Genomic DNA, 17,864 nt, shown 5'->3' with positions numbered 1-17,864 from the left:
AAAGTTCCAGGAATCTGTGCACAGGGCGCGCACACCACCTAAATTGGAATGTATATGAGCAATCACTCGAAGAGAGATCAACAAAACTCAATGAACTCTTTTTGGAATTTGATAGGAAGAGATCAATATATATTTAAAGCATCCAGATTCAAGCTCTAGGCAAGCAGGATTTGATTAACTACCATCACTTGAAGAGATGGGCCAGCATTAGCTATAGAGCAGCTAGCAGAAAGACTTATCACTGGGGTTTGAACTAGACTACTCTGGGGGCACAAAGTCCTTGTGCAGATCTGAAGGTCCTGTTGCCTCATTGTGAGCTATTCAAAAAGAAACACCATGATGCCAAAGCTATAAGAATGATTCATGAAGCACCTACACCAGGGGCTAGAATCCCAATACTGGACAGTGTTCTAGAACATATTGAGCCACTGTACAAGTAATTGTGAGTTTCTATGACAATTTCATGAAAGTTCTTCCCAAGTCCACATGGAGGGAGAAACCTAAGCCTGCCCTGCCAGCATTCCACCTTCTCCTAAAACTCTGCAGTTCTATTACTGAAAGAAAGGTGAGAAGGACAGCAGAGAGGACAGGGTTTATTCATATATAATTAGGTTTCAAAGGACAAGAAAAGTGAATTATTTTCTATTCATCTAGTTGGAGATTTCACAGCATCTTCATTTCTGTACAGCTATTATTTCTAAAGTTAGCTATATTGAGTCTGATTTAATTCAGTAGCAAAACATGAATTTCTATAGGAGCAGGACTGAATCCAGTCTTTGCACTTTACTGCAAATCAAGCTTAATGGGGTCATTTTAACAAATCATTTTCTCTCTAAACTATAAATGGTCTAATATTTCCAAGCTGGTATATTTAAAACTTTTTTCTTAAAGTAATGCACTGATGTCTTCTCTTTTCAATATTGAATAGTAATAACAAAAATGTGTTGCAGAAGGTACAAGTCATAGAAAAGGTGTAAAAATGCTATATTCAAATATGAAGTCAGCTGTCCTATAGCAAACTGCTGTAATTTGCTAGGCAGGGTACTCAAGAAAGCACAGTTAAGTACAAACGCACCAAATTCAGGGAGAGGTCCATAGTAGAAAATATTTCCTGTCAGTCTAGAACAGAACCACAGCCTGAGGGATTCTGGGCTCTGCTGTGATAATGACTAATGAACAAGCTGCAGGAGACCAGAGATTTTTATTAAATACGAACTCTGACAAGAAAATCTTAATGGCAAAGACACTGTGAAGGAGGACCCTACAATTACTGTGGATGCAGGATGTGAAGATCACTAGCAGTGACCAAGTAAAATAAGGGGTCTGCTTTATAACAATTATCTGATAGGACAGAAAAACAGATCCCTCAAATGTCATAGAAGTCCCTGTTCTGGATTCAGAGATTTTCCCCATCTATTGCATTGAAAAGTTTCCTAATATCACAGGAGTCAGGTGTCCTGTTCCTCTTCCCCAGAGGATTCTCCCTCTGGTAAACATGACAAGTCATGCTGACAGAAATCATCAACCATTTCCCTTCACAGAGCTGTTTATTGCCTCAATACCACCATACTCCTGGCAACAGCAGACACCCAGATACCAAGAGCTTTCCAAGATATTCTTAGTACAGTACTGATATGCTAGTAAACTATGTCAACACTTGCCATCAATACCCACTGCCCTATTTCCACTGTCTCAATGGGTTTGCTTATACATTAGAGTTGACACGCTGGATCAGATTGTTAGTCCAGTGCATTTAGCTGAATATCCTGCTTCCATCATGTCTAGCACGTGATGCTTCACAAGAAGGCGCGCGCACACGCACACGCACACCCGCCCCTATGTTAGTATATTGAGCATATTTCACCAGACATTGTATAATGTTGCAGATGGAAGAGGTCCTAACAGAATGCTTCACACCCGGATGTCCTCTGTTTCTCACCATAACCATAAACAGGGTAACAGGCACAGAAGAAAATGCAGATTAGCAAAACAGAAGTAGACCATTGAGTTTGAATGCTTTAGTGTCAATGGCCTAAAGAAGCAGATATTATAATAGGTATATACCATATGAGCAGGGACCCTTTATTTCTGATACAGTGCAAGTCTCAGAGTCATGGATCGCGACAGACAGCTTTTAGCCCCATAAGAATCGATAGAATAGCATGTCTCACAGTTCCCTTTAACACAGAGACTGGATTCAGACAATGAGGCTTCAGATGTAGTACAATTACAGGGCCAGACTGAGAATTTTTCACTGAAATGCAAAAAAGAATTCTGCTTCTTTAAGAGAATCAGCTATTAACCCTTCTACTCTCCCTTTAGGCTTTGTAACCAGCTCACACCATGGGTGACAGCGCTTGGGTGGGGACCTGGAGGCCTCATCATCCAAGAGGCCCAATAATGGCCCACTTTACCAGCCCAGGACCAAAGTACTCAATACAGGGAACAACAGGTAAAAGGACAGAAAGATACAAAGTTTCAAGAAACAGTTGATAATATGGGTTAATCACACTAAGTCCAGATTTGTTCAAACAATTCGTTTTATACAGACTCTCACATATTCTATTCAAATAACTCTACTTTTTCTGATGTGACAGTTAGTATAACCCTCCTACAGGATATCTGTATACTATTAATTTTCATTATAACCTAGGAAATAGGACTGGGTGACTCTGCTTAGCACAGACTTACACTGAATTGTTTCAAATGGTGTTTTCATTACCATCAATCATTATTTTAAATCTCTCTGTGACTAGTAGATTTTATGGGTGGGCTAGTAAATTTTCATGACAACATTTCAAAGCTGAACTAGAAATACATTTCCTTGGAGTGGAAATTACAAAAAGGGGAAGTTGTTAGGAAATTCATAATGAATATCCCTGGTGTGATTAACCTCATTGCCCACAACCTATGGCTCAGTTCCACAGAAAATTAGAGCAAAGTATTAGATATCTGTGATGCAAATGACAGTCAGACATTTGCAAGAGGCAGTTTGACTTGGGTCTCCATTACCTCTCACTTCTTCTGCCTCATACCTTTTGTCTTCCTCATAATAAAGCGTTAATATTTAGCTAAGGAATTGTATCACTATCTAAATTATTTTTATTATACTCATTTTAAGGCATCAATCACCTTATTATCCAAATAGGAATATAAATTTTCAGAAGTAATTTTCAATATAGATTTTTTTAGAAATACCTGTTACTATTTCACTAAGAGGCTATGGTGACTGTCAGTAGGAAGCTGCCATTTGAATAACTGTATTGTACTTCCCAGCAGCAGGGCACATGATAAGTAGCATCCCCATTAGAATGCATTGGAAAACAAAGTGTCCAATTAGTGGTAAGCAATAAGTGTTTTTTAAATTTGGTTGGGGTTTTATTTTTTGTTGTTTTTTTAAACAGCTGATTGTTAAATAACCAAATTATTTCCTAGTTCTAAAATCTGTTTTACAAACAACACTCTAATCACCAGTTTTCACATGGGAAAGTCAACATTTTCAGTCCGACTAGGCATCGCATTGCAAGACTGTGCATTCTTGTCTGATCACAAATTATTTAAAAATAGTATTTCAAATACGTTTTGTTTAGAGAGTTACTCTTCCATGTAATTGGTAATAATTTTTAGAATCTCATATTACAATGGAGTTTGCAGGAAAATTCTCTTGGCTTTAGAAGGACCTTATCATGTGTCTATGCTTGGAAATGTACCAAAATAGCTATTCCAAAGTAATTATTCCAATTTCAGTATAAACTCCAGAATAAAACCTTCCACAGGAGGGCTTATATTGAAAGAACTATAGAAATAATTATTACCAAAATAGCTATTTTGCTCAGTTTTCAGATGTAGAGAAGCCTTAGTCACGGTCGTAAGAACAGGATAGTACAGCTCAGTTTTGAGATCCTTGAGTGAAATCCTGGCCCCACTGAAATCAATGGGAGTTTTGCCATTAGTTAGTGTTTCACCACTTTTGTCCAGCGACAGAATGGCCTTGAAGGCCACAGCTTAGGCTCAGTTATAAACAAGACAGAAACCTCGGACGCACCCATAAACTAAGATGAATGAGCATAATAATGACCATGTGTCCATCCTATAAACCAAAAGTAAGGTCAGTTTCTTGGAAAGGAATCTCAAGGTCCAAAGGCTCTAAACTACTTTAGCAACAAGACTCACAAGGGATTTAAAATAAAACCTGACACATGTATATTAAATGTAGCCTTTCTTCCTAGGTTACATAAAGCACAACCCCACCAAAAGGAAAGCCCCTGCCTACACTTTTAAGGGAGCAAAGCCGTTGCTCCATGAAGCCTGTTCTCCGGGTCCTCGTTACTATGTGGGACCCTCAATGACCAGGAGGGGAAAGGAAGCTGCCCCAGCTTATACCATGTGCGGGCGCCCCAAGGTGAAAACTGAGGTCACACCTGGCCCAAGTGAGTAACATTTCTCTCAACAGTTTATTCAAAGTGAGGATAATGTGCCTATTTCTGTCCTGTGTTGGGGAATAGAAAGCTATTGACTCGCACCAGAATGAGGTATGGATGTTTTCAAATGGAAAGTAACAGCTCCAGCATTTGGGGCTAGGATAGGGGAGGAACAACATCGGTGGTAGGGTCAAGAGTCAAAGAAGGGCAGTGCAGGGCCACAGGGCTGGGAAGATGGGAACAGCAGTTGGGAGTAGGATGGAGAACTGGCAACACAGGACCATGGGTCTGGGATGTAGGGGAAATGGTAGTGCAGTGTGATGTGGTTGGGTGAGGCTCTGCAATTTTGTACAGACTGAACCTACAGACCAAGTCACCTATTTGGCAGGAAATTAAGCCAACAAAACATTCATTGTTGTTGCTTTGCTCACCTCTTGTCTAGGCGATTATTCACCAGAGAAGTCAAAAAGGCACGTCTATGAATCGGCTCCTGTGCACTCCATGTCATTCAGGACTAAGAGCTTCAGAGTAGACAGCACTCCAGGTAAACTCCAACCACTAATAAATAAATTGGATCTAGGAGTCCTGTGGTTGCCACCTGGCCTAAAAGCCAGAAAGAGAGTGAAAGTCCTGAGCCTGACTCCACAGCAAAGTATTCTAATGAAGGAAGAAAGCCTCGGGGATAGGCATGAGCAGTTTAAACTTGGGGCTCTTAAAAACCATAAAGTAGAGATAGTCCTGAGTTTAATATGGTTGTCTCCTACACTGATTACAATATAGCTCCAATCTGTAGCACAAATGGAACGTTAGCTGTGTTCTGTAACTGGGCTTAAACCTTGCTCACATCAAAAGGATTTAGCTAAGTTACAGTACATAGTTAAGGACAGTCCTGTCTACGCTAAGATGGAAATCATGTCTTAAATGGGTCAATGGACATCCATGTTATAAGCAGTCCCTGTATTCCATGTGTATTTGTAATGGAAATGGGCTCTTAGAGACAACTGAACTGACTCAGTAACAAAAGTTGAAGAAACCAAATTCTTCCTCTCAGTTCACAATGGGCAATGGGGGACTGAAACTAACAAGACTATTTCCAGGGGAGAAAAAAATACTGAAAATGCTCAGTGCTCATGTGACAAGAATCAGAGTTACTATACATTGATACCACAGCCAGGCAGCCTGTATATCAGAATTCAGAGGAAGTCCTTTGGCACAGATGTATAAAAACTCACTAGAAGCCAGGGATATACCTAAGGCCTTGATAGAAGTCAGTATTATACCCAAGATATAATAATATCATCAAGATTAGTAGGCTAAAATATGACCAAACTTTATCTTATGACTGTTTGAAACGTATATGCAATTCCTTTTGCCTATAGTTTAAGAATCAGCAAATTAGCAGCACAACTCCTATCAAACTAATAGGGGTCACTCACATAACAAACTCCATAATATATCCTGAAAAATGTCCCATTATGAGAGTATAGTTTTTAGAAAAATGCTTCAGTGTTCTTTTATGACAGAATGTCTGGAAAACTCAAGTAGCTACAGATTGGTTAGGTTTACTTCATCAGCAAAAAAGTATCGAACATGCAGAGATAAGACAGCAGAGATACAGACTGATCAAAAATAGCGAGCATGAATCAATCATTTAGACAGATCCAAAACATAATGCTTATTGTTGTATCACTCAGAGCAAAGTCTACATATCATCACTACATGATTGTTTCTCTACTCCTGTTGGTTCTCTCAGATAGCTAACACCCTGCCTACAATCACAACAGTGTTTGTGTGCCAACTGCAAAATGGATGTGGCCAAACTTTTTATATTGCAGTTTGGTTTTCTTTGCACAGACAGAACCAAAAGATTGTTGAGGAGGGATCTGAAGAAGGACAATGGGGTGGCTTTGCAGATATTTACGGGGATCTCCTCATGCATGACAGGTAGAAAGCACAAAAGTGTTTGTTTGAAAATGTAGCAAGTGAGCAATAAAGGCTGGTATAATTGGCAGAGCAGAGGCAGGCATTGTCAGACATCTCAATAGGATATAAGAGATGATAGCTTGGAGAAAGGCCACGAACAGCCTTGAAAGTGAAGACAAGTAGTTTTTGTTTCATGTGATGGAGAAGGGGGAGCCAGAGGAGAGATGAAAAGAGAGAGGTGACATGGGCAAAGCAACGAGTCAGGAAAATGATCTATGCTGCAGCAAAACATATTATAATCCTGTTATGTGAACTATGTTACAACCTTGAAAATATCAAAGTAAGTCCTGTTCACATAGGCAAAACCCAAAACACATTACAGCCCCATGAAGCCACTGCAGGTTTGTCATTTGGTGCATCAACATAGTTGGGATTGTGGTGTAGATGAGACCCGAGATTTGTTGTGGAACAATTTAAAATAATTGCATAACATTTGTAATAATTTCTCTTTTAACTGTATAATGTTTATTATTTTTCAAAGCTTTTATGTTAAGTACATCCTTTTATACCCCAAATAGTTATTGGGGGCAGTTTTAAAGTGCTGTTCTACTCTCAAAAGCCACGATAGTGTCCCAGGGACTCCAGAGTAAATTAGCTTAGTCCACAATTAAAAAGAGGTGCGGGTTTTTTTGTTTGTTTTTTAAACTGACAGCTCTATAAACTTGCCCTGGGGTACAAACTTCAAACTGTATCCTTGGATGGAGCAGAAGGCTTTTTTCTTCCATTGTATAAATCATTGCTCTTTGAGTGATTGTCCACATTGATTCCACTCTTGGTGCACAAGCACTGCCTGTGTACAAGATCAGATTATTTTGGCCAGCAACATCCATTGGAGCTACATATGCGCCCTGAATACCCTTGTGCCCCAACCCAAAGCCATACTCATATCAGACTCCGTCCTACTGGACTCCTGGAAAGGAGGAGGATACATGACTCAGTTTGCTAGACTTCATCTGTGCTGCATGAAAGAGTGTCTACCCAACAGACACCACATGATCCCACAATAAATCCTCTCCTCTTTAAACTGGTGAAAAGACCCAATTCAGATATGCAAGGGAGTACTCTTTCCCTGCACCTTTACCTGACAAGACATTGGCAATAAAAACCTTCACTCGGGGTTGGAGGGCTCATCTAAAATCACCTTCAAACTCAGGTCCTATGATCCCCCCAGGAAGCTCATCTTCACAAACATCTTAGAGCTCAGAGCCATCCGCCTGGCATGCAAAGCTTTCTGACCACTACTGCAGAAATCCATGATCCAAGTGCTGACAGGTAACACTACAGCTATGCCTTATGCCCACATACAAGGGGGAGCAAGATTGTCTCCACTCTGGAGTTGGTGCATTCCATATCAAATCACACCAGTGGCACTGCACCTTCATAGCCCTCAAAACACCTTGGCAGATTGACTTAGCATTAGATCTCAAATACCAGGCATGGTCGGTCAAGACTCAGTTCTACAGAACATCTTTCGCAAGTGGGGATTCTCAGAAACAGACGCGTTTGCCACAGACCAGAACAAAAACCTCACAGCCTTTGTTCCTGAGGAGGTTCAAGCCTAGGCTCCTTGACCCTGGGATGAACATATACTTTTGCACCAATTCCTAAGATACTAAGGGCTCTGAGAAAACTGAGGCAAGACACAGAGTTGACTATGACGACACATCTAGAAGAACCACAGTTAATGTAAGGTAAGTAACCGTTCTTTTTGGTTTGTTTCATTCAGCATGCCAACCTCACCACACGAGTTCAGACTCCAGATGCCCACCCTCATTCCAAGAAAGAAAAGGGGCAGCCTCTCCCCAGCCTCTGTTGAAAGCCTTTCAATCCTATGATGCTCCCCTAACCCCTGGAAATTCACACTGTACATAAACATGGTTTTTTTTCTCCCAGGTCCTGGCGCGTACACTATCCCTGGGGTGATGGGACCCAACATAGTGGACAAAACCGCCAGCCCTTGTTATTCCATGAAATGGAAGAGTAAGCTTGGTCGCTTTGATGAGGATCTTCATAAGGTAAGCTGCTTTTCCATTTCCTCTCCAGCTGCTGCCATTGATAACCAGGGTCAGTCGCTGTGTCCAAAACTGAAGGCCTCTAAGCATTGGTGGGTTCTTTCCTAATACATGAACAGATGCAAGTGTTCTGCAGCATGACCAGATAAAGTGCTACAGCTGAAGATTGGCAGCAAACATGGCTATACTTAGTTCCATGAAATGGCATCATTGGCAAGGCAGGGCTCTAATTATATCTGCAGCAAGTACCTGTCTAAGGGCTTAACCCAAAACCCATCAGAATCAATGGGAATCTTTCCAGCAATTACCCTAGTCTTCAGATTATGCCTAGTTCTTGAGCTATGCCTAAGCACCATGTTGCCAGAACTCCTTCTGGAAAAGGAGTTGGAAGTGGGACAAGAAATGTGTTAAGTAATAGAAGTTATGATATCAAATTTCACCTCAGGATACCCATATTGCAACTTTTTTTTTTATGATCTAGAGGAAAAATCCTTTGCTCCAGTGTTATAGTTATTGAGCATTATGACATCTTACTGTGCATATCCAGTAACAAAATTTCAAACTCAAATTTCTCTGACATCTCCAAAGAATTTTTCTTACTGAAATACCTAAAGTGACAAGTCCCCAGACAATAAGTATGTGTAAAAAGTCTAAAATACCCAGTAGCAGTCATTAAAATGTCAACAATTGCCAGTGGTTACCACACAGCAGCATCTGAAGGACCATAGCTTTCCTACAATAGGAAATAATTGTTATGTCTCAGATGCTGCTGTGTGGTAAGAGTTGCAAATTGATTTTTTTTTAAAAAAATGATTAGCATTGTATTTAACTATAGGTGGTGGGGGCAAATAAAATTGACATCTTGCTCAAGCTTATTGTCTGGAGATAATGAACCCTTGAGATAGAAGATGTAGCAACATTCCCAGTGCCACTTACCAAACTAGTCATCAGATTCCATTCCTATGATAACATCATACTAAGTGAAATAATATTGTGTAGCTGAATACAATGGAACATGTTACAGTCTTATAAAATGTTTATTTTTGTATTAGATGAAAAATGATCATGTACAGATTCTTGCTTATTATATAAAACCTACTGAAAACAGTGGGCTTTTTAAAAATCTTTTACTATAAGCCTTATATAAAAACCGGTGAAGATCATAGATGCATAAAGCTTGCAGAGAAAGAACAATGACACTTTCATTTCATTTTGAGCCACTGTCCCCTAGCAGTCGGTCAAAAATGAAGTGGCTTAGGGTGATAAGACTTCAAACATCTAATGTAAACTCCTAAGGGGCATGACACTGTTGAGAGGGAACCTTGCCCTTCTGCAAAAAAAGTTTTATTGTTAAAATTAAACGTTTCTGATAGCATTTTTCTGTCCAGCATTATAAACTTATGCAATTCTCATGGGAAATTGGGGATATTGAATGTAGGCATTTTCAACTGAAGATTCCATTGACTATCTTACAGACACCGGGTCCTGCTGCATATAAAAAGATAGATGTTGATGTGTACAAAAAGAGAGCCCCCAAGTACAGCATAAGCACCAGGACTAAGCCAGCAGGAAATGTAACACATCCTGGACCTGGAGACTATGATCCCGGAAAGGTAAGGCAGAGGAATCCGGCTTCCTTTGTCCTCATTTCAGCAGCTGGCCTTTAGCAACCTTTCCATCTCACTCAGCTGGTTCTTGAAAACTAGACGGTAATTTACTTGAGTCACAGGATCTACAGGCATAGGGTACAGGGCTACTTTGTATTTAAACTCCTTGATTTGACAAATCTGGATTTAGAGCTATCACAAAATCTTGCTTTTTCCATGAGAGTTCAGCATATTAAAAAAACAGATTCAAATAGCAAGGACAAGATCATTCAATATATAGATCAATGCATTAAGGTGAGTATTGGCAAAACATTAATCAGCATGGAAGAGCTACTATTAATGTTATATATTAACTGCCCAGAAGAGACCATGTACGAACAAATCAAAGTTAAATTAAAAAAAAAATCCTACAATATTAATGCATTATTGAGACAGATTAATTAGAGAGTCAAGAAACTGGACAGGGTTCTTTGAGAAATCCTTGTGCATATCAATTCCAGCTGGATCTTTTTCCATCTGTCTTAATATGTATTCATCAGGTATCTGAGCCTACATGAGCACATGTACAAAACCACAAAATACTACATTGTGCATCTGGGATTTTAAAAAAAGATATTGTTTAAACAAATAGAATTCATCAATCATTTCACTGTCAGCTGCTGTTGTAGGACCATAAACCTTTATGATCGATGTGTGGACTCAAAGAAGGGAAGGATTCTATAAACACTGAAGTTGAAGGTGTAAGCTCTTATTAAGCGTACTGAAACAACCGGTTTTGGTTTACAAAGTAAGAGGGAAAGGCATTTAGTTGCATTCTGTTGCTCTAATCACCTGGTCTTTACAAACACCATCTTCACCCATCACCCTCCTAGACATTTTAAACACATAGAAGTCACCTGACAGTATGACAAAGAACCAATTTGTCTAGGTAATGATACAGCAATGCTGGAGATTGAGCATCCAATGGATACAGACTTTCCAAGTGCAGACTCTGGATCAGACCATCAACTGTTGGCATCAAACATAAAATGAAAACTGAAAAAGATAAGATTTTCAGCAGGTCCACTGCATTTGGATCTGTCCAGAATCAATGAAAACTACATGACTTCTGTCCAGAATGGGTATGAGGCATTGTCACAGACAAAAGAGGAAAACAATCTGAACAAATTTTGGAATAAAATGAAAACTATCATGCTCAAAGCTGTCAAATCATACATTCTGAAAAGTCAGTGTTGGAGTGCACCACAGATGACTCAAAAGCATTTGAGCTGGCAGAACAATAATGCAGAGTGAAGAAGAATGGTTTAGAGAGTTAAGAATGAGAGGGTACAAGAAACTAAGCAGACAGATCCAAAGGCAAATTAGATGAGACAACAGCAAATACATCAGGGCAAAATGCATGCAACTTGAGAACCACAAAGAGACTAATAATACAAAAAGTTTGTTCCCAGTGGTTAGACTTCTTTCCAAAAAAATTTCCCTGCAATCGAACATTTTAAAAGATCATGATGGCAGAATCTCACTGAAGGTGATGATATCAAATGCTGAAGAAGAGATTACTCTGCCAACCTGTATGCTTCATTAGAGCCACTCACAATACAGGGTAACAGAAAGAAGAGTACAGAGCCATCAATCCCACAAAAGGAAGTGGTGTGTGCTATTATGAAAATGAAGCCAGGGAAAACACCATGGGAAGGTAAAGAACCAGCAGAACCATTTAAAATGACTGGTGACTGTAGTATTGATCTCACATGGAAAAATTGCAACCATATATGGATGACTAGAAATTGGCCAGACAACTGGACGAAGGGAGTCTTTCTGCTATTACCAAAAAAAGGAGACAGAATATAACAATTGTATTGTCCCCTTGATAGATATCACAAGTGAGCAAAATTTTGCCCCAAATAATCCAGGATTTCATGAAGCAAATGATAGAAGCAAAACTACTATCACCACAAGCTGTTTTCAGAGTGGAACAAGATGCTTGATCAAATTGTGAACATCCGTCACATCATTGAAAAATGCAGGGAGTACATCACCCATTGATCATGTGTTTCATTGACTACTCAAAAATGTTCAATACTGTCCAACTTGATTGTCTTTGAAGGATAATGGCATATATGGGGATTCCAAAGCATCTTGCTGAACTTATTAGAAGTCTCTACAAACACAGCACAAACTGCTGCAGGCAATAGCTAGTGGTTTTCCACTGGGCTGGGTGCGAGACAAGGGTGCATTCTGTCCCAAGCCTTTTCAACAGCTCCGAAAGGTTTTGATAAAGTGGAAGGAGCTGGGATTTCCATTGATGAACCCCTCTTAACCGATCTTAGATATGCTGATGACACAACACCCATTGCTACAACCACCGATGGATGTATTTTACAATCTGTAAAAAGAGTTAGTGAGGAATAAGGACTATCCCTTAATATGACAAAAATGAAGTGCATGTATGTTGACATGATTAACAAAAACAGGATGCAAGCAGGCATCACAATTAACATTCGAATTGTAGAGGTGGTAGATGAATTCAATTATCTGGGATCATACAAATCCAACCAAAGAAGCTGTTCAAAAGAAAGTGGAAGAAGATTAGGAATGCCTTGCTCAGCCATGGCCTCCATCATTAAAGTTTAGAAAAACCATGACATCTCAAAACGTATGAAAGTGAAAAGCGTAATTTTCTCAAGAGTGACCTATGGATGTGAATCATTAATGTTGCCCTGCAAGAAGAAAATTGAAGCCTTTGAGATGTGGTGCTGGCCAAGATTGCTGCCTATCTCCTGGATGGAATATATGACAAATGCTTAAATTAGCAGCATTACTGGAGAGAAGCAGACCATGTTGTCAGAAAACAACAGGCATAAATTTATGTACTTTGGTCACATCAAGCATAGAGATGGAAATAATTTTGGTAAAGTTATCATGGAAGGAATGGTGGCAGGTCCTCATAGTAGGGGATGACCGGGAAGGAGATAGGTGGACGATATGTGGCAGATCAATAGGACGATAGCTGCTGAGCATTTAAAGCCAGTGACAGATTGAGAAGGCTTCTGAAAAATCTGCTGTGATGTCACCTCTATTCATACATGAATAAATGGATTTTTTTTACTTAAGCATATTTGAAGAGCAGCATCAAAATTAGTGCAGCTTCTTTCAACTGTTTTGATTTTTTACAATTATAATCACATTTGCTTATATACAGTAGTGCCTGAAGTATCCTAAAGTGATAATTTTAGAAGGTATACTAACTAGTTTGGGGATCATTTTAATCCACCACTGATATGCAGTTCCCTCAATGGTGAAATGTGGCAACTACTTTTACAGCATGTAATATTGTGACAATGCATAGTTTAGGACAGAAAGTCAGGGATACAGTACCCAACTGAAATTGCAAGGAGGAAGGCGGATTATCCCAGTTGGAAATGTGGCCTAGATACTGCAAATTGCTACCTATTTCATAAAGTGCCAGGGGATCTTCATTAACCACACAGAGAAAAGCCCTAGTTTAAGTTTCACCTGAAAGAAACACTTGGCAATTACTGTCACTTTGTCCTGTGCTGTCATCACGATCATCACCACCACCACCACCCACCCACCCACACTCCTACCTTTCAGTAATGCAAGTTATATGTACAAGGAGACCTAATTAAAAATAATTATAAATATTCAATTAGAAACCAGCTCAAGCTGGAATATAGGATAGGAAGCATTTTGAACTTTGGGGAAGTACCGATATAGACTAGAACTTCACAGCTCAGACTGAATGCTAATTTCAGGGGGTGGGTGGAGGGTTTAAATTAAAAAACAAAACAAAACCCTGTTTTTAAAGGGACCATTGAAATAAAAGATACTGAATAGGTTTTATACAATATTCCTAAAATACTCATCTCTGGTCTGAGAAAAAAGCACAGGAAATTCTTAACCCACATAGCAGTAATGTCGGAAAGTTATTACAGAAACAACTGATTAGAGGGTCTTGGAAGAAAGTACCAGCTTAATAGAAACAGTTACATGCAGTCTAGCAATAATAAAAGCTGTGAGGCATACAGTGGACAAGGTGGGGTATACAAGAGTATCTGTGTAAGTAAACTCACAAACTATCATCATTTATGGGAAATTTATTCCATCAAGAAAGTGATGCAGGATGGCACATCCAGAAGCAACAGGGCTACTTACATAAGTGAAGAAGCTGCACTTTCAGGCAGATTGCCAACACCCAAGGTCAAACACCACCAGGCACCCCTCATTTTATTAGGAAATCTTGCAACATTTAATCCAGAGTTCAGAGCAGTTGACTGCTTTTCAATCATTCTAATCTGGCTGTGTGATTGATAGACTTTTGTGCACCCCCCAGCCCTTCAGTTACAAATGTTCTTTTCACCAATAGGAATCTAGTAAAAGTGGAATGTGTGTGACAATAGGTGGCCTGGACTGTCCAGATCTTGTACTTGATTAGGGATGGCATATAGCATCAAAAGTAGAAACTAGCAAACCTGATGCTAGTTAATGGTGAATATCCTGATTTGTTGTATTTACTTTCCCATCTCCAGATCACACTGACCAAACCTTGTGCCCCAGTTGTTACCTTCGGAATCCGACACTCTGAGTATACAACGCCTTTGATAGTGGACGTCTATTGACCTTCATGCAAGCCGCCTTACAGAAACTAAGTTTATTTTTCTCTATCATGTTGCTTTATATTTTAAAGCTGCCAGTTTTTATGTACATTCTCTTATAACTAACAATCATCTATCTTCAGACAAGTTTCTACAAGTTCTAACACTAAAGGATGACAAATATTCAGAAAATGATCACTTGCAATATTTTAACTTGCCTCCTGGTATGAAGGAATTTTCCATATCCCCCTTTAATGAAGAGGACATGCTGAAGCTAGTATATTGCCCTGGTGTGTGGATCGTTCTGTTTCCACCAGTTGTGAGTCTGAACCCTGGCACTAGTACATTGCAGCATTTGGATCCTACTGTGCTCCGGAACCTGGGATGTCACATATCTGTATATGTAAAGAGTCACTGTTTCCTACTACTGAGCTATTTTGTGGTTTGTTTACTCCTGTGATGACCCTCACTGTCTATGTCATTTATCTCTTTTGTTGTGTTCTATTGCGGTATCGGCCTATAAAGAAAATAAATCAGGGAGTCAATATTTATCATGTCAAATTAGCAGAATACCTCAATCTACCTTTAGATGGAACTAGACTAAAGTTTAAAGGAACACCGTGTGGTTAAAACAGTTCTTACATGTGTTACATCTTTAGATTATTAAAACAACTTTAAAAAAATTAAATGGGCTTTTCACCACTGATCCCTAGTTTACCATTTTCCTCTTCACCTCATCTTGGATAGTGAGGGGAAAGTGATTAGTGAGTTTCTATTTCTGGGTCTCATGCCTTAGCAAAATATTACCATGTTAGAATTGCTGGAAAATGTTTAAATTCTAAATTTAAAAAAAAACAAAAAAACAAAACACAGACAAAAAAACAAATAAAAACACCTTTTTCATTAGATTTAAGAACTAAGTTTCATTAGAATTTTTTAAAACAAAGTAAGCCTCAGCTGCGAAACAACATCCCCTTAACCCAGGAGAAGCACTGTTCTTGCTCTCTCAGCTGCTGTGCGGGATGGCTGTGGACATGCTGGGCCTTGCAAGTTCCATATACACATGAACTGTAACTGCAGGCTGCACTCAGGAATGACAGGAACTATCCCCTTCACACTGCCTCAGAGAAGGCACAATGCCCTAAAGAGAAGGTGGGGGTATGGACACATTCCAGCTACACACCACCATTTGGAGCAGGCCTGACACAGCAGGGGAGGGAAGTTGCTCCAGCTGAAGTCGTATAGAAGCGGTACTCTCCTCCTGAATTACAGTACAGGGAAAAGTTCTGTCTCTGTGAGGGTTCCCTCCCCAAGCTCCATGCAGAAATGGTGCAACTCTGCATGATCCCTTGCTATGAGCAGTGCCTAAGTGCCACAATTGAGCCCAAATAATTTTAAGAAATTCAGTGGGAAGGACAAATTGTCTGCTCAGCTTAACCAAACTGGGAACACCAACAGTCGCCCGTTATTGTTCTCTCCAAGTTTTGCTTAGCCTTTTAAGGCAAGGTTAGTGTGAAGTGGGGTGATGGGGAAGCTAACAGTTGTACTCCAGAGGAACTGGAGCCTTCGTCTGATTTCAGACTAGGTACAGAACAGCGTGCTGAAGCAATAACAGATTGTATTAAGTCTTGATCTTTTGATACTATTCAATATTAATGACTACGAAACTGTTCTCTCACATCTCACAAGAATTTGAAAATTTTGATTTCCTGTCTCAGAGATGTAATCTCAAAAATTTCCCAACAACCCCCTCCCAAAAGTTCGCAGTTTCAGTCAATCAAGATGTTTTGTTTCAGTGTTGACCTTTATGTTAAAATATTTTAAAACTAGTATTTCAAAACAAGAAGTAATTTTGAACCCAAAATCAAAGTACTTCATTTCAAAAATGAAAAAAAGGGATAAAATTGTCAAAAAATCATTCCCATGGATTTCAGTGTTTTGGTTTTGACAAATAAGCATTTTCCAAGAACAAAAATTGTCTAAAAGTTCCTGACCAGCTCTATTGACAACTCCTGAACAAGATGGGAGGACTTGTTCTTTAGTGCTGTCATTCTTCCTCTTCATCCCAGAAGGCAGTGGGAGACAATTTCTCTTCCTCTTTAAAGACTGTGGACGTGCCCCTGGAACCGGGGAGCAGCGTCCGGGTTTTCCCCTCTCTGGGTCCTCCTCAGAGGGGGACCACCCCTCCCGGCTACCTCCCACCGGGAGCAGTCTTGTGCCCTTTTCAGGGCAAGCAGTCTACGGCCAGACCCTCAGGCAGGGCTGGCAAAGCAGGCAGTCTAAGGCCAGGCCCTCAGGCAGGGCTGGCCAGGCAAGCAGTTTATGCACCAGGCCCTCAGGCAGGGCTGGCCAGGCAAGCAGTTTATAGCCAGGCCCTCAGGCAGGGCTGGCAGGTGAGCAAGCTGCTCTCTGGAACGGCACGGCGGGGAAGGCTTTCTCACGGAGGATAGGGAAGGGAGACGCAGGCCCGCCCGTCTCCACTGCGTCCCAGCCCAGGGCCCTGGCAGTGGCAACAGCGTTTGCCACGGGGTCGGTGGGGCTCCGGCCGCAACACTCTGCCCGGGTTGCCCCTGACTCAGCCACTAACGTGTGGCGATCCCTGGGCTTCTTCCTCCCCGAAACCCCCGATACCTGCCTCCTCTGGGTCGCTGAGGTTCGGTAGACCTGCTAGGCCCTCCTCGTCCACGGGCGGCAGCTCAGGTAGCTCCATGGGCTCATCCTCGGAGGGTAGCTCCTCCAGGTCCTGCGGTCCCCAGGCCTCAGGCAGGGCCGGTAGGTCCTCAGGGTCCCAGGCTCGGCACTGCTCTGGCAGGTTCGCTTCCGGCTCCCAAGCCCCGGGTGTTTCCGGGGGGTTCTCCGCAGGCTCGTAGTCCGTGGGGAGCCCCGACGGGCCTTCTTCTGGCTCCCAGGTCGTGGGGGTCTCTGGTGGGCCCTCCAACTCCCAGGCCGTAGGGTACCTGGGGGAGGCTTCGGTTGATCCCCAGGCTGGGTTTAAGGCCGGCCACTCCCTCTCTGCACAGCTCCCCGTTCCGGCCTTTGCTAGGAGCTCCGGAGGAGACGCGTCCTTCCCCTTCAGCCATCTCCCGCCAACTGAGCTCGCCGGCCTGGTTCTTAAAGGCCTAGCTCCGCCCCCCTGCTTCCGGTCAGGTGGGGCCACTGGGGCCTTTAAAGGCCTAGACCCGCCCCCTTGCTTCCGGTCAGGGCTTTCCCTGGGGCAGGCCTCTG

General features: G+C 41.2%; 1 protein-coding gene across 1 annotated transcript; it reads left to right on the top strand.

Moving 5' to 3' along the window:
- The first annotated feature begins 2,343 nt into the window (after window positions 1-2,343).
- Window positions 2,344-14,663, top strand: CIMAP1A (ciliary microtubule associated protein 1A). The gene is made up of 6 exons (XM_067543648.1): window positions 2,344-2,452; window positions 4,230-4,430; window positions 4,864-4,965; window positions 8,298-8,419; window positions 9,892-10,029; window positions 14,574-14,663. The coding sequence occupies exons 1-6, from the start codon at window positions 2,344-2,346 to the stop codon at window positions 14,661-14,663; spliced, it is 762 nt and encodes a 253-aa protein (XP_067399749.1).
- Window positions 14,664-17,864: the final 3,201 nt, after the last annotated feature.

This window comes from Emydura macquarii, unplaced genomic scaffold (assembly GCF_026122565.2).
Source record: "Emydura macquarii macquarii isolate MOO-44397 ecotype Brisbane River unplaced genomic scaffold, CSIRO-AGI_Emac_v2 contig_960, whole genome shotgun sequence".
Taxonomy (NCBI): domain Eukaryota; kingdom Metazoa; phylum Chordata; order Testudines; family Chelidae; genus Emydura; species Emydura macquarii.
This window is presented reverse-complemented; position numbering and strand designations above follow the sequence as displayed.

Bases quoted from the DNA above. Each gene is read 5' to 3' on its own strand.
- CIMAP1A (XM_067543648.1), top strand. From the start codon at position 2,344: ATGGGTGACAGCGCTTGGGTGGGGACCTGGAGGCCTCATCATCCAAGA. The intron at 2,453-4,229 runs GTAAAAGGACAG...CTTTCTTCCTAG, and splicing joins CTCAATACAGGGAACAACAG to GTTACATAAAGCACAACCCC. The intron at 10,030-14,573 runs GTAAGGCAGAGG...TCCCATCTCCAG, and splicing joins GAGACTATGATCCCGGAAAG to ATCACACTGACCAAACCTTG.